Source organism: Dasypus novemcinctus, chromosome 2 (assembly GCF_030445035.2).
Source record: "Dasypus novemcinctus isolate mDasNov1 chromosome 2, mDasNov1.1.hap2, whole genome shotgun sequence".
In the NCBI taxonomy this organism is placed as follows: domain Eukaryota; kingdom Metazoa; phylum Chordata; class Mammalia; order Cingulata; family Dasypodidae; genus Dasypus; species Dasypus novemcinctus.
In genome coordinates this window covers 82,798,245-82,813,617 of record NC_080674.1, presented here as the reverse complement: position 1 = coordinate 82,813,617, position 15,373 = coordinate 82,798,245, and the positions used below count along the sequence as shown (strand labels likewise).

The 15,373-nt window shown below is 37.9% G+C and overlaps 1 protein-coding gene across 2 annotated transcripts; it reads right to left on the bottom strand.

Annotated features, from left to right (window-relative positions):
- Positions 1-1,375: 1,375 nt before the first annotated feature.
- On the bottom strand, positions 1,376-10,287 carry ZCCHC9 (zinc finger CCHC-type containing 9). Of its 2 annotated transcripts, none has more exons than XM_004455902.4 (6): positions 10,212-10,287; positions 8,601-9,010; positions 5,394-5,544; positions 5,066-5,158; positions 3,080-3,148; positions 1,376-1,944 (listed from the first exon to the last, which is right to left on the bottom strand). In XM_004455902.4, the coding sequence occupies exons 2-6, from the start codon at positions 8,982-8,984 to the stop codon at positions 1,826-1,828; spliced, it is 816 nt and encodes a 271-aa protein (XP_004455959.2). In that variant the 5' UTR covers positions 8,985-9,010; positions 10,212-10,287; the 3' UTR covers positions 1,376-1,825. The 2 variants fall into 2 exon arrangements, with proteins under 2 accessions (XP_004455959.2, XP_058131454.1); XM_058275471.2 differs by lacking the exon at positions 10,212-10,287 and adding an exon at positions 9,445-9,469.
- Between the last annotated feature and the right edge of the window lie 5,086 nt (positions 10,288-15,373).

The following is a 15,373-nucleotide window of genomic DNA, read 5'->3' as shown; positions in this document are numbered from 1 at the left end:
CAACCCCAAGTGCCTAGATAGTGCCAGTACAGTAGGGGTTTTGGAAATACCAAATGAATGAAAAGATGTTTGCCTTCCACTTTAGGAATTCTTAGAATTAATAAAATAATCATCTATAACTCTTTTAAGAAACACACAATCATTTAGCAAGTGTCAGAATTTGTCTCTGATGGATTATTTTGGTAATTTCCACACTTTTTTAATGTTATTCAGTATCTGCAAATTATTTCTAATGATTTCACTAATTTATGAAGCATTAAGATGTAAACAAAGAAACCTAAAGAAGACAGAGTGGACACCAACATTCTTACATTGAAGACTGTATAGAAAGACATACACTTAACTTGCAGTTGACAGGTTTAGACTTTTCAGAGCCTTCTGCCCCGGGTAGCACAGGTGGAATAAATCTGCTTTAGGACTGCATGACTAAGGCAGCATTGCTGTCCTTCTCCAGCTGCATGACTTGTGCAATTCCTTTTTGTTTTTTAAAAGGTTTATTTATTTTCCCCCCTTCCTTTCCCCCTCCCCCTCCCCTGCTGTTTCTGCGGTCTGTATCCTTTCGCTGTGTGAGCTTATCTATTTCTCTTTTGGTCTTCTCATTTTTTCTCCTCTAGGATTCACCAGGATTTGATCCTGGGGACCTCTGATGTGGAAAGAAGTTCTGTTAGCTGCGCCACCTCAGTTCCTGGTTTCTGCTGCACTTCACCTTGACTCTCCCCTTCATCTCTCTTTTGTTGCATCATCATTTTGCTGCATGGCTCACATGGTCACTCAGCTTAATGCATGGGCACTGGCTCGCCACGCAGGCACACTTTCTCTTCTTTTTCACCAGGAGGCCCCAGGGATTGAACCCGGGTCCTTCCAAATGGTAGGCAGAAGCCCTATCACTTGAGCCACCTGCTTCCTGCAATTCCTTTTAAATGGTACTAATTTCCTTAAGGTCTGGAATGCTGAACAGTATTTTATCATCCTCTTTTCCTCTCACACTGAAAATAAAAGAACAGCTCCTATTAAGAATACAACTGTGGAGTTGTTCAGACATTAAAGAGAAGTGTTTTCTTATTTGGTAAATATTTTGTTTTCAAGGCATCAGTAACTAATCACAACTGTTTCCTCTAGTTACAAATACATTCAATCAGGTAAAATTTCAAATGAAACAAAAATCCACCAGAGTCATTCCATTATACAATGGGTTGCCTTGTGAAATATATGTATTAAGTATGCATGTATTCATTGAATCAAACAAAGACGCTAATGGGTCTCTGATTAGTGTTCTAACTCTTATTATGGTGATATTTTCATCTCACCCTGACTTATCTAAAACATGTGAACAAAAGGCTATTATGGTTAATATATCATCTGCTCTGTGCCATCATTCTGATTAAGTAGCCCAAACTAAGTTTTATTAAAGATTTTTAGAATACAGCAAATTTTGTGACAATTTATAAATAAGTTTCTATTTACTAATAAAATACTTTGAAATGAAAGCAATACAGTAAAGTTCATTTCCAGAAGTAGTTACCCTTTGTTAAGGGTTGGCTGACATTAATGCATAATTTTGTTTTTAAGAAAGGTGATTGTTACAATCAGGTATATAACCACTTAGTTATACCTACGTTCTGCCTGTTAAAAATATGTTCTCCTAGAGATCCAATTTAAACAGCTTATATTTTTCTTCAGTGATTTTCTCCAAACAGTGGTGCAAGTTCTCCTTGATGGACAGAACTCAGGAAATGTTTTTGAGGGAGCCCAGCTCCATCTTGTGAAGTAGGTCCAGTTCAGAATGTAACAAACAAAATGGTAATTAATCATACTACTAATCTTATCAAAAATTAACAACTTTAGGTATCTTTGTTCTGGGTTTCTGTGGTTTAGGAACATCCAAAATTTCTTCATAATCTGCACTCATACCCTTTGCCCAGCGACCAACTGTGACCATTCGATCTGAAAGGAACAGTAAAGTCAGAATGTAAAAAAAAGTAATCAAAGACATCCACTTAGATTGTATTGGTTTAGAAACTAGTTTTGACATGAATAATCACAAGGAGGGAAGATTTCATCACTAAAGGAAAGTGAGCAATTCTGTAATTGATTACAACCCTTGATTTCAGAGTACGATAGGCAATTTCTCATCCCAATTAGGGAAATGCAGCAACTGTTTTGCAATGTACAAATTGATGAGAAAGCTCTTTCTTTCTTTCCCAGAGTTCATCATTATAGAGTCAATGAATTCCAAAAGTCTGTAAACAGTAAGACTTATGAAGCACCAGTTTTAAAGGCACAAGATTCCACCTGTGAAATTATACAACATCTGCCTGTCAGTCTTTGGGAAGGGACAGTCCTCCCAGAAGGAAGAATTCAAATTCCACTTCATCATTTCAATCTCACTGCCTACAATGTATTATAGTAAAGACTGCCTTCTTCTAGACAAGATTGTAAATAAGAACTCTAGTTTTTCATATCAAATGTTAGGGGTAGGAAGTAAGAATGGACAGGCATATTTTGTGTAATACTGTGACTATATGAAATAAAAAGAAAGGTATTTTTCCCCTAACAAGCACTAACTAGGCTCTCCTACTATCTTGCTTTCTTTCACACAGGATTATCATCATTTTAATGCAAGCAAATTAATCTAATAAAGGTCTCCACTTCCCTAGAAGTCTGCCATAAGTATAGTGAACATTTATGAAGTTGTTGGCTACCAAGGAAAAAAATAATGGCCAGATGCTGTGAAGAAAACACATAGTTTCTGTAGTTTTCATAATCTACTCTGAATCCTTTAGGTATACATACAACTAAATGTATCTGAGGTCACTCAACCACAAGAATATTTAAAATCAGGCTCCTCTAAAACTTAATGCTCAGGGTTTTTTTTTCTTTCCAACTGAGAATAGCAGCTAATGTTCAGGTTACTTAATATTGTGTCTACTGCTGACAAAAGTGATTGTGTCATTACTGAAGTAGGAAAACCGTCTGCCTTAAAATAACTCTCAATGAGAGTGTTATCAATAACAAAATGCAGGAAAAACAAAGGAAAATACTAATCTCACCCCTTTGAAATGAAGGCTCAGAGTCTCACCTGAATTCTGACTCTCAGGGCAATCTTTCTTAAAATGTTCCACTGAGCCACAAAGTCTGCAGCAACCACCTATTAAAAGAACAAAATCATTGAAAACCATTTAATACTTAAAAAGGGCTCTTAAAAGTCTCAAGGCACCTTCATACTTTGATTCCCACAACCTCATGTAAAGGCAGATGGTACCAGATACAGTCGTAGGTGCCACCATTCCACCATTCCTATTAAGTTCATTTTCCAATCCTCTTAACCTTACGGAACACAAAACTGTACCTACCCCCAGTTTCTTGCACCTCACCTTCTGGACAGAAGTGGGAAAGAGGTATGATGGAAGGCATTTATCCTCTGGAGTGCCCTAGAGTCACACATAGAAGCCTGGATCTTAACCATGGTTAGACAGTCAAGAGTCTGTGAACCCTCAACTCTGCAAGCAAATTTGTATGCAGATGCATTTTCTGAACAGGATATCCAGAGTTTTCATTAGATTCTCAGATGGTCAATGGTCCCCAAAAAAGATAGGAAGCACTGCTCTGCTCTACAGGATTAGACTGGGTTGAACAGGTAGGAAGGGAATGAAAAGAACTTTTGTTACAGTGCCTTCTACCTGCCAGGCACCTGAACCCTGATAAAAATGCTTATTTGTCTACTTTAAGGAACATTCCAGGATTGTGAATTACAATTCACGTGGTTTTAAAAATGAGCCTTTTACTTAATGATCAAGCACTATTGTTTTATGGTCAAGCATTACCATGATCATGTTCAAAGTTTTAAGTCACTTAGTGGGAAAAATGACCCTAAAGAATATAAACCTGACTGAATTCTCACTTTTGCATTATCTACACACTTTGCTGTACTTTAAATATATATATATATATATATTCATTTTAGTTGACTATCCAAAGTCATCTTTATTCATTATGTTATTTGATCTATCTCCCAAGTTCAAAAACTAAAAGGCACCTGTGAGCATTTTCCAGGCCCAGGCCTCTCTATCATATCATACGTCAGAGAGAAGAGGTACTTGAATAATATATTTTAACCCTTAAAATATCTCTTCTAGGTAAATACTGTAATTCATTAAATTTAAGACACCACTGATTATAAGATGCATCTTTATTTTATGCACTAATCAGAAGAAAATATGCTGCCAGTTATGTGATACCCACCAATGATAACATACATCCTGATTTCAGAAATATTAAAATGTGAAAAAAACTATGTATCTTAGAATTAATGAAATACTTTTATCATCTCCATTTTACAGGTGGGCAACTGAGGATGAGAGAAGTTAAATAACTTGGCCAAAGTCCAAAGCCGGGACTATAACTCAAATGTGACTGACTCCAAAAGCTATGTTTTATCACCGATCCCTCTGGGCAAAACCCAGGACAGACATGAGAGTTGTCTAGAACCAGCCACAGGCACACTGGCCTATGTGTGGACTCAGTAAGAGATAACAACCTCCTCCTTAAAGCTTTTGGGAATCACAGACTTTATTGCAGGAACCTTAAGACATGAGTTGAGCTGAAGATAAGAAAGATTCATGATCCCATGCCAGACAATTAACCAGGGAAAAAGTTCAGAAACAAAAATTACTTCAAATATCGAAAGGGTACTGTGCACCAGCCCTTCTACCTAAAATGGTATGCTGGGCTGATTAAATACAAAGTATTTTAAAAATCTTATTTTCATTTGAGATATAGTACCTGTGCTTCTATTATGTTTTAAAGTAGAAATTTATAACAATTTCACAAATGATGCTGAAGCAAGCACAGTAACTTTGCAATGTACACTTCAGTTTTGTTCTAATTTACTAATCTGGCAAGTCAGATAGATTACACAAAAGCCAAGTGCCCAAAACTAGGACTCAATAAAAATAATGTAATTCTCAAAGTTTTGCTATTTACTCAAAAATTCTAAGAGTGTAATTAAATAACAACTCTGCATGATGATTCACCATTGTTTACATGTGAGGTTAATAGTACTCACCATCAGCATAGAGTCCCTTGGGGTTATTAGGACAAGATCTGGACAGGTGTCCCATTTCCCCACAAATAAAACATTTTGCAAAAGGAAATTCACCTGTAAGGATCAACAATTCCTATTAAGTTAATTATGAATATGACAAGTCATGTAATTCACATTATTTTAAAATATTCTGCATGGAAACCTATCTATTCTTACATATCTTAAAATTTAATTTCATATAATTTCAAAATATTAAGTGACCTGCCTATAACAAACTGTCAACAAAAAGTCAGTTGGCTACTTCTTAACTACTTTTACCACCAACCAAAAAACAGACAGGAAAACATACCAAGAGCTGGGTCTACTTTAGCCTTGCACTTGGTTATTTCATGCTCTGTAGAACCACACCGATAACATATTCCAGTGCCCATATCTTGATTCTCAAGGGCAGCCGGACAATCTGCAATCCCATGGCCAGGTTTTCTACAATGGAAACATACCTGGGAAAACAAAATACGAGTTTTCACACTACAAAACTAAACTGACTCAACCAATTTTTGTTATTAAAAATATTTTTAAAACTTTTCTCACTTTAAAGTTATAATCTGGGAAACGGACTTTGGCCCAGTGGTTAGGGCGTCCGTCTACCATATGGGAGGTCCGCGGTTCAAACCCCGGGCCTCCTTGACCCGTGTGGAGCTGGCCATGCAGCAGTGCTGATGCGCGCAAGGAGTGCCATGACACGCAAGGGTGTCCCCCGCGTGGGGGAGCCCCACGCGCAAGGAGTGCGCCCGTGAGGAAAGCCGCCCAGCGTGAAAAGAAAGTGCAGCCTGCCCAGGAATGGCGCCGCCCACACTTCCCGTGCCGCTGACGACAACAGAAGCGGACAAAGAAACAAAAGCAGACAAAGAAACAAGACGCAGCAAATAGACACCAAGAACAGACAACCAGGGGAGGGGGGGGAATTAAATAAATAAATCTTTAAAAAAATAAAAAAATAAAAAATAAAGTTATAATCTAGCTCTTTTTTAAAAATCTCAATATTTTACCTGTAGAAAAAGTGTTTTACACATTTCTAAACAATGTCATTTCCATCAGAGGGCCTCAGTGCTTTTGAAAACCCTCAATCCATAAATCCTTTGTAGAAGGCAATTGATTAAATGAATTAAACAAATATGAACTATTTATTTCATTAATGGGGATGTCTGTACTAGAAAAAATGAGAGTTATTCAAAGACAATGGCCACAAACATTTTCACTCAAAATTAATAAATATTTGCATTTTCAAAGTTCACATAATTGAATGAATTTGGATCAAATGATTCTTTTTAAATTATGGTTCAAATTTCAAATCATAATACAGTTTTCATACTGAAAAGTATATCCTGATTGTTTTTAAAATCTTAATACATGTTCTTCAATATCCAGAAAAGATTGAAGTTTCATTTTTAGAACACGTAACAGTACATTTTAAAGGAGTGATTTATTCTAAGACAAATTTTTCGGCTCCAACATAAAACTGAACAGTGGTTTGGTTACTTCTTATACTATATAGCAATTTGGAGGATTAGTTTGCTACAGTGAATGAGAATACAACCATATTTTAAAATGACAGGTAAACTGTATTATTTAAACTGATACATATTTCTTGAATAACAAAAAAATTACTGAAATAAGGAAAATTCTCTAATAATGGTCGAAGTGATGAACACACAATTAGTGATTATATCAAATACCACTGACTATACACTTTCAATGAACTGTATGCTTTATTAATATGTATCAATAAAGTTGTCTAAAAAAGGTTTAAAATTTTGAAAAATTTTATTTTTTTCAAAATAAGCATAGTTTTTTTTTAAAGAAAATTAAACAGGCACAACAGACTTAAATATATAATATTTTGCAACCACGTCCTCACTTTCCTATTTAATAATATACTAGAAAATAAGTCCCTTTACTTTTCAGATTTTCAGTGATGGTTACATTTAGAATGAGTTGGCCCAAAAGAAGAAATACATTTAATGTACAACTGCAGCAAAAGCTGCCCCTAAAAACTGAATCATCATCATAAGAATTCTTAGTTTCTTGGTGAAGTGAAGATGCTTGCTACTAATTTGACAGTTCATTGTCTTGACCTTTAAAATGTAATCATGACCAAATACAAATGTCTTGAATGATCCTAAAATTTAAAGTATTAATAGATGGTATTGTGGAGAGCTGACTGATCTTTACCCTAATCAACTTACCAGTATTTAAGACTTGATGTTAGGATGAGGTATTCATAAATATTAGCAAGAAAATGAGTTTAAGAAGGCCTCAACAAACATCATATAATATTTATAAAGCATTCATTAAAAACAAAACAGCATCTTTCTCCTTTAATTACAAATATAAAGTTTTTCTTAAAAGGCCACAATATTAAGTTTTTTTCAAATAGTATGCAGTTCACCATATAGCCTATGCCTATGAAATTATCTTTAAGCTTTAAGATAACTTATTTGACTGAAAAATTATTTAAACATAATTAATTTTAAAATTCAAACACAATTCTATCTATCCTGATCCAAAGAGAAATTATCTTTTCTATCCAAATTTATCCACAAGGAAAGTGTCATTAGTATTATTTCTAAGTAATTATCTTAAATATGACAATGCATAAAATTAATCGCACAAACAGTGAAAAGTCACAGTTATAGTGGCTATAAAGTTTCAGGCCTGAATTGGTGCATACAGGCTCTACATTTAGTAAGCCTAATAAAAACTGAAAGTATAATAACCGGCCACAAACCCTGGTTCCTACGCAGGACTTTGCTAACTAACTGACTATGGAAGTTCACTTAGAGACGAGAAAGAATTATACCACATATTTTATTTCCTGTGTCAGACACAGTTTAAAATCTAGGTGTAGGCACTACAGAAATAAACCTGTTGCCCCCAGTATTCCTCCACTTTATGAGGGGAGGGAGTAATGACCAGGGAGAATCTCAAGGAGTTTTAATTCTGCTATTACTCTGCTCTGCTACTAACTGGCATGATTCTTAAGGTTTCCTTTCTATTCCTTGAATTTCCATGGATAAAGACTACAGAAGAACATTCCTTCCAAGTAATGGGAACCACACACATTTATTTAATTCTCTTCGGTGTTTTGACATTTTTTTAATGGCTCTTTGAAAAATGGTTGTTGGAAGGCAGGGGTAAGAACATAGTTTTGAAGTCAGACAGACTCTGGGTTTGAATTTCACCTCTAATACTAGCTAAGCAACTTTCAGCAAGTCACTTAGCTATCTGCACATCAGTATTTTCCATTCATAATAAGGGAATAATTCCACCATTTTTGTAAGGTCATTGTGATGATTAATCAATACTTTAAGTACCTAGCATATAGGAGATGCTAAAAAAAAAGTGGTAAGTGTTCTTACTGGCCCTCAAAAGATGCTTTATAAATCCTTTTTGGATGATCAGACAAACTTTGACCTGGGTGCGTGTGCGTGTGTGTGTGTGAATAAAGGTATCTAGCCATATGATGTAAAAAACATGGTAGAAGTGATTATCTTACCATTGCATTTTTCTTTGCTGCTTGTCTTTTTAATCTTCTTCCTTCCCGTCGACTGTCTTTCTTTAAAGCAATTGCAATTTCTTCCCTTGCTTCCTGGCTGTCTGTTGCTATCATGTCCCCACTGTGAGCCACCGGTGAGTTCTGTCTTAAGTATTCCATGAATCCATTCACATCTTCATTTAGGTACTCCTTTTTCTTTTTGTTCTTTTTGTGTTTTGCCTGGGGTGCATCATTTTTAAGGGACAGCCTATTGGTTTTATGCTGCTTATTCTTTGGTAGGCTTTGGTTTGTACCCTCAAAGGACCCTTTCTTCATATCCTCCCATGATGTTGCAGGTAAGGGTCTCTTGTTATGTGTGGTAGAGGCTCGCGCCCACCTGGTCATGGTTTCATCAGAGGTAACTTCTCAATCTTTAAGACAAGTATGGCTAGTCAGTTGTCATTAAAAACAACAACAACAAAAAACTAAAGATACATGCCATATCACATATGCCCATGTATTGAATTTTAACTTTTTTACTACACGTAATTTTTTTTACTACATATACACATTTACTTCTATAATATACTACATAGTAATGCCTGTAAATCTGGCCCTTACTAGAGAAGCTACCACCAGAAAAACAAAAACAAACAAACGCGAGGGGGGTTATGAACACAAAAACCCATATATATATATATATATAAATACTTATTTAAAACAGAAAAACAATTTGTTAAGGGGTCAAATTATTTCCCCAAATTTAAATCATATATACCATGAATAAAGTTAAAACTTCGCCAATTCTACAGTTTTTCTAGCCGTTTATTTTCCTGTATCTAAATCCCAAAGCCATTTCTCTTACTTTTCAGTTTATACTGCCATTTCAAAGCAAACAATTTGCATAACACATTTCTAAGTATACAGGAATGTCCTCTAACGTGAAGTTTGTCGTTACAACTCTTTCCAGCAGATTTACAAATAAAGTTCATAAAAGTGTTTAAAGTCATGAAACGATAATGGACTTTCCTCTCTTACTAATCAGGGCAGAAGTTACTTCCAGTCCAGTGGTTTAAAGTCATCTTTAATTATTAAGCCACCGCCTTTTTAAGGCAGCATTCGGCGCACCAATCAGAGTTAAAGCCCCTGCAGTCGCGAAAGAGTCCGCCAACACAGGCTGAAGCGCGCAGCCAGTGGACGGCTGTGAGTCGCTGCTCGCCACTTCACACCCCGCGCGCACACCAGGCGCTGAATATTCGGCGACTGTCACAGTGGGGACAGGAGCTGTTCAAGAGGATGTGATCATCGTTCCCCTGAATAGGCGGGAAGGGGGAAGCTCTGAGTATCAAAACGGTCAAGTGCAAGGGCCTTAGGTCCTGCGGAGCGGAGCCCACCCGCACCACGGGTTCCAGAGGGAGGCCGTTCCCCAGCGCCAGCGCCCACGGCAGGCCGCGTACCCCGGCACTGCAGCCCCACGTGCCGCTAGGGGGCCTCGGGGACCCTCCTGCCATTCCCTGTTTTCCGCATTTCCACGCATTGTCCCGCCAGACCCCAGGGAAAACGAACGACGGGTTCCTACAGCATAGGGGTGCCCAGCTACCCCACTTTACTGTACAGCACGCGGCTTCTTACCGCGCGTGAATCCTCCAGAGCAGCGGAGTTGCCGAACCAGAGAAGCCCGCCCCCACAATGATGACGTCTATACTCGGGACCGGAAGCACATCTTCCCTGAAAGGGCGTCACGTCCGGCGGGCCAATCCCGGTTGGCAAAAGGAGGCGTGCCAACCAGGCGTCGGAACCCTCTCCTGCGCTTAGTAAATGTGAAACGCCTAGTGTTTGAGAGAGTCAACGCTGGGCATCTAGGGGGTGACGAATGTGCAATCCGTGTTCTATGGGAACTCACAATTTAGTGGGCGAGATAGACGAGGGAAAAAATATCTGCCCTGTCGAGTTGGTGAGGTGAGAAGATAACCTTTGAACTAGACTTCGAAAACCGAAAAATAAACTCTGCTCGTGAAATTGACCGGCAGAGGGAGTTAAGGGCAGTCAAGGAAGTAAGGAAGATGATCTGTACGGTAAAAGTCTTAAAAGGACAGTTGAAGCCCCATTGGATGGGTTTCAGTTTCTCCTAGTCCTCCTGCCCAGTTTTAGTTGAGCATTCATTTGGAATATCATGCTTTCTAGCTAAAGAAATTCCCTTTGTAAGAGGAAAACCCTAGTCTCCCGAACTGAGCTTTTATCTCTCTAGCGTCTCTCAAAATACTATCACCAGTGTGCCTTAATGGAAAAGTGAAATAATCACATACGTGCAGTTCATTAGGACCAACATTCCCATAACCCATCATCACGAACCATTCATCTAACCTTTTAAATATTCATTCACTTTTTATCTTTACTGTTGCCTCTCGTGTCCCCCCTACTGTCATCTCACCTGGATTCGTGCAGTTGATCTGGGCATTCTTGCCACCTGCCGCAACCAAGTAAACTTTTGACAATGTAAATCAGATTGTTAAATCACATTGTTTCTCTCCTGTTTTGTTTTTTTTTTTTCTCCAGTAGATTCCCATTGTTCTTATGTTGAAGTTCAAACTCCTTAACATCGTATGAGGGCTCTGCCTCATCTGTCTCTGTCTACTTCACTGGCCTCACGCTGCACAATTTTTCTTCCGAATTCCATGCATAGGGGCCTTCTTTCAGTTTCTCAAATGTCACACGTATCAGAGGTTCATATATGCTGTTCTCTTAGGTACTTCTTTTCCTCTTTCAATTGATTTCTACTCCCCCATCAAAGCTTTTAACATTTTATGGTCAAGTAAAACTTCCAAAGTGCCCCCGAACTAGACCAAATCCACCATTGTGTCTGTACTTCTTAATAGTATGTTTCAAAATTGTAATTACATAATTGATTTTATAATTAGTTATTGTATCCCCATTGTCTAGTACCTGCTCTGGTACATGGTTGGTGTTCAATACACATTTATTAACTGAGTGAAGAATAAGTACTTTGCAGCACTTCCTTAAATCAAACTTTAAAGTGCCCAATTTTCTTTAAGAGAAAAAATTAAAGCCAATGCTGTAGGAAATTTGGGATTTGATGTAATAAATATCACAAAAGAGTAGTCCTAGTAGGGGAAACATGGTGGGGAAAATTTTTAAAGGGAAAATTTTTTCCAAGTCTTGAAAATGGGAACTTCCTAAAAGATATAAGAGAATGCTCCTCATACCATCTGTCTTCAGGTTCTAATCAACCTAGTGACTCAATGAAATGTTAACTTTTGTAAATGTTAGGTACTTGCACATCATGTCTACCACTAGAGGGCGCATTCAACTTAAACTTGTCTTCAGAATTAATGCTGAATTTTAACCTGCAGAAAATTGTTCATGCCTGGAAATGAAGAAAGTGATCTAAATTTGTGCATCAAATAACAACTAGTAGTTGAGCAAATAGGTAATGAAAATCTCTTAGGGTACAGAAGAAAATATTACTATTACTGTTACTAGTAATGATACTAGTACTGCCCGTATCCAAGCTATTACAAGAGGAACAGAGAGAAATTCAGTAAGATAATGCCTGCTCTTAAAGACCTTTTACCCTTTCTTCCATCTCATTAAACCTACTAGATCTATCTCAGTGTGCCTGGCACTGTGCTTAATGCTTTATATGCGTTACCTCATTCATCCACCCAATATCATGTGAAGTAGATACTATCATTTTTGCCATGTTACAAAGAGAAAACAAGCTCAGATTGCTGAAATAACTTATCCAGGCTCACATAGCTAGTAAGAGGTAGAGCCAAGATTTGAGCAAGATCTTGGTCCAAAACCTGTGGGCACTACTACATTGAAATATCACAAAGGACTATGTCCCTGCATGAGCCTGCTTAAAAACAGACTTTACTCAGTTATGCTTGCCCCTGTGGGAATTTTGTTTAGGAATATTCAGTTTTACAGTTAAAGGAATTTTCTCTTTATTCAATTTTCCTGTTTAGTTACTGAAATACTGTTAATGTTATTTTCACACCAGCACTAACAGCCCAGTCAATGTTAAATGAGAAACCAAGATTTTGGTTATGAAAGAGTGAAGTATGTCATTTTAAAAAATTGCAAACTGTATCATGCATGCAGAAAAGGGTATAAAACATAAGAGGTATTTGTAAAACACATGCTCATGTAAACACCAGTTTAAGAAACTGACCATTGACAGATTTTTTTTTTCTTTTGCAAATAGGTTTTATTTATTTTTTTCCCATACGAGACCCACTTTTTTTTTTTTATGGTTCTTCTATATTAGGGGGAATTGTGCCCTTTTTTTAAAAAATATACTTTTTAATTTTTTTCCAGAAGATACTTAGATTACATAAATGTTACATAAAAAATATAGGGGATTCCCATATGCCCTCCTCCCTACCCCTCCCATGTTTTCCCACATTAACAACATCCTTCGCTAGTGTGATACATTTGTTACAATTAATGAACACATTTTGGAGCATTGCCACTAAGCAGGGACCGTAGTTTACATTGTAGTTTATACTCTCTCCCACATAATCTTGTAGTTATGGCAAGATATATAATAGTCAATATCTGTCATTGCAGTGTCATTCAGGACAATTCCCATGTCCCCCAAAGCCCCCGTATTACCCCTGTTTTTCCCTCTCCCTCCCCTCAGAAACTCCAGTGGCCACTGCCTCCACATTAATGATATAAGTCCTTCCATTGCTAGAATCACAATAAGTCTACAGTAGAATACCAATAAGTCTACTCTAGTTCAGCATTCATTCCCCGATTCTGAGGATTCTGGGATGGTGATGTCCACTCCGCCTCTAATTGAAAGGGGCCTTAGATCCCATGGGGCAGATGAATGGTACTATCTTGCTTGCAGTTGCAGACTTTGTTTCTTGGATGGTCATTGTCCATTATCATCTCCTTATTAGTTGTCCTGGGTGAGTCTGATGCACTGGAAAGTAGGTGTTGCAACTCTGTTGAGATTCAGGGTTCCACTGGCACATGGACAGCCCAAAGATTTAAGTCTCTTGGACATACACCTATCAACTCTAGTACTAATTATAGGTTCAGATAGAAGGAACAGAAGAGTCATATGTAGGGAAACCGTAGCTGAGTCTAACTCTGTCCTACTGGGTAGCATAAATTCCAAAATAGGACCCACTGGCAGGGCACCAAACTCCGGAGCTGTCTTCCCTGCCTATGGTGTCTGGATGTCTCCAGAGCCCTCAGGAGCACTGCTTTTTGAGGTAGTATTTACTTTGGCATTCAGTGTGCTCCTGTTGAAAAGTACATAAGCATAACCTTTGGAATGACCTCCCAACTCACTTAGAAGTCTTTTAGACATATAAATTCATTTGTCTTTACCCTTGCACCCTTTCCATTTTGGTCAAGGTCTTTTTCCAGTTTCATTATTAGTTGGTGCTTGGTGGCACTCCCTTGGTGCCAGGGAGGCTCATCCCTGGGAGTCATGTCCCATGCTGGGGGGAGGATAATGCATTTATATGCTGAGTTTGGCTTAGAGAGAGGCCACATTTGAGCAACAAGGAGGAAACTCTTAGTGACCCTATAAGACTATGCTACGTTTCAATTTCAAAAGTAAAGATTCATTAGTACAGTCATCAGTAAAAAGGGCCCATCAGTGGACTGTCCTCCTCCACTAGTCACTGCCTGTATACTTGGGGGATTCTTGCTCTCCCATTAGAGAATGTGGCTATGCTTCTCAGGATGGGAATTTGATATTCTTTTGGTTATTGTGTAACTCTCTACCCACTGTGACAGATCTTTTAAATTCTATTAGTATAACTTTTTTCATGGGCAATACGTTTTTATGTTTCAAATAAAAATATTTTGTTATGATAATGTAACCTTTCTTCAAATCATTTTTCATGCTGATACCTTTAAATTCTGGACAGAATATAAAAAGAAAACTACCTGAGGATTCTAAAGAGTAAAGAAAAGCAGGTAATTGTGGAGAGGAGTCCAAATCTGAAGAAGCAACCAGCACATGGGTGAGTGTCCCTTTGTGTGTGCATGTGTATGCACATACACATGTTTGGCTTTGCCCTAAATGAGGGCCACAATTACAAAGTGTTGCAGCATGAGCAGCTAAAACCACAGTTAAAAAAACCCACTCCCCATCTTCCTAGCTGGAGGAAACCAGGGAAAGGAACACAGGCAACAACCACCCCTGGAGAGTGAGGGGGGAGTCTTGAAGGGTGGAAAGCACAGAAAGTGTGCCTCTATTTCTGTGTATGAATCCAATAGAAGCCTCAAGCTGGCTCCTGAACCACACATGGACAAGACAAACTCAAGGGCTTAAAGAAATGAAATGAGAGTTGAGGGACAAAATTATAACATGAGCCTAAATAAGTTATTGCCTGCTTAAAAATACCACCCCCCCCCCCACTCCCCACTCAGAGGAGTAAAACAATTCTGAGTATATATGTATTATATACTCTGGATACTCAGGATACTCTGGGGAAACAAAACCAAAAATATAAATATACAAATATATAAAACAAGATTTTTATAAGAATTGTCTCCACAACTGTGGGATGGGCAAGTCCAAAGTTGTAGGGCATGCTACAAGCTGGGAACTCCAATGAAGGTTTTCAATGAATTCCCCAGGAGAAGCTGGTTGGCAAAAGTAAAGATGGAAATTCTTTCTTCTGACTGCTGAAACATCACTTACTTTAAGTCCTTCAACTGTTTGGATGAGATTTCTCTCATTGTTGAAGGCAGTCTCTTAAGTTGTTTATAGATGCAATCAACCATGGATGCAACCAATTTAC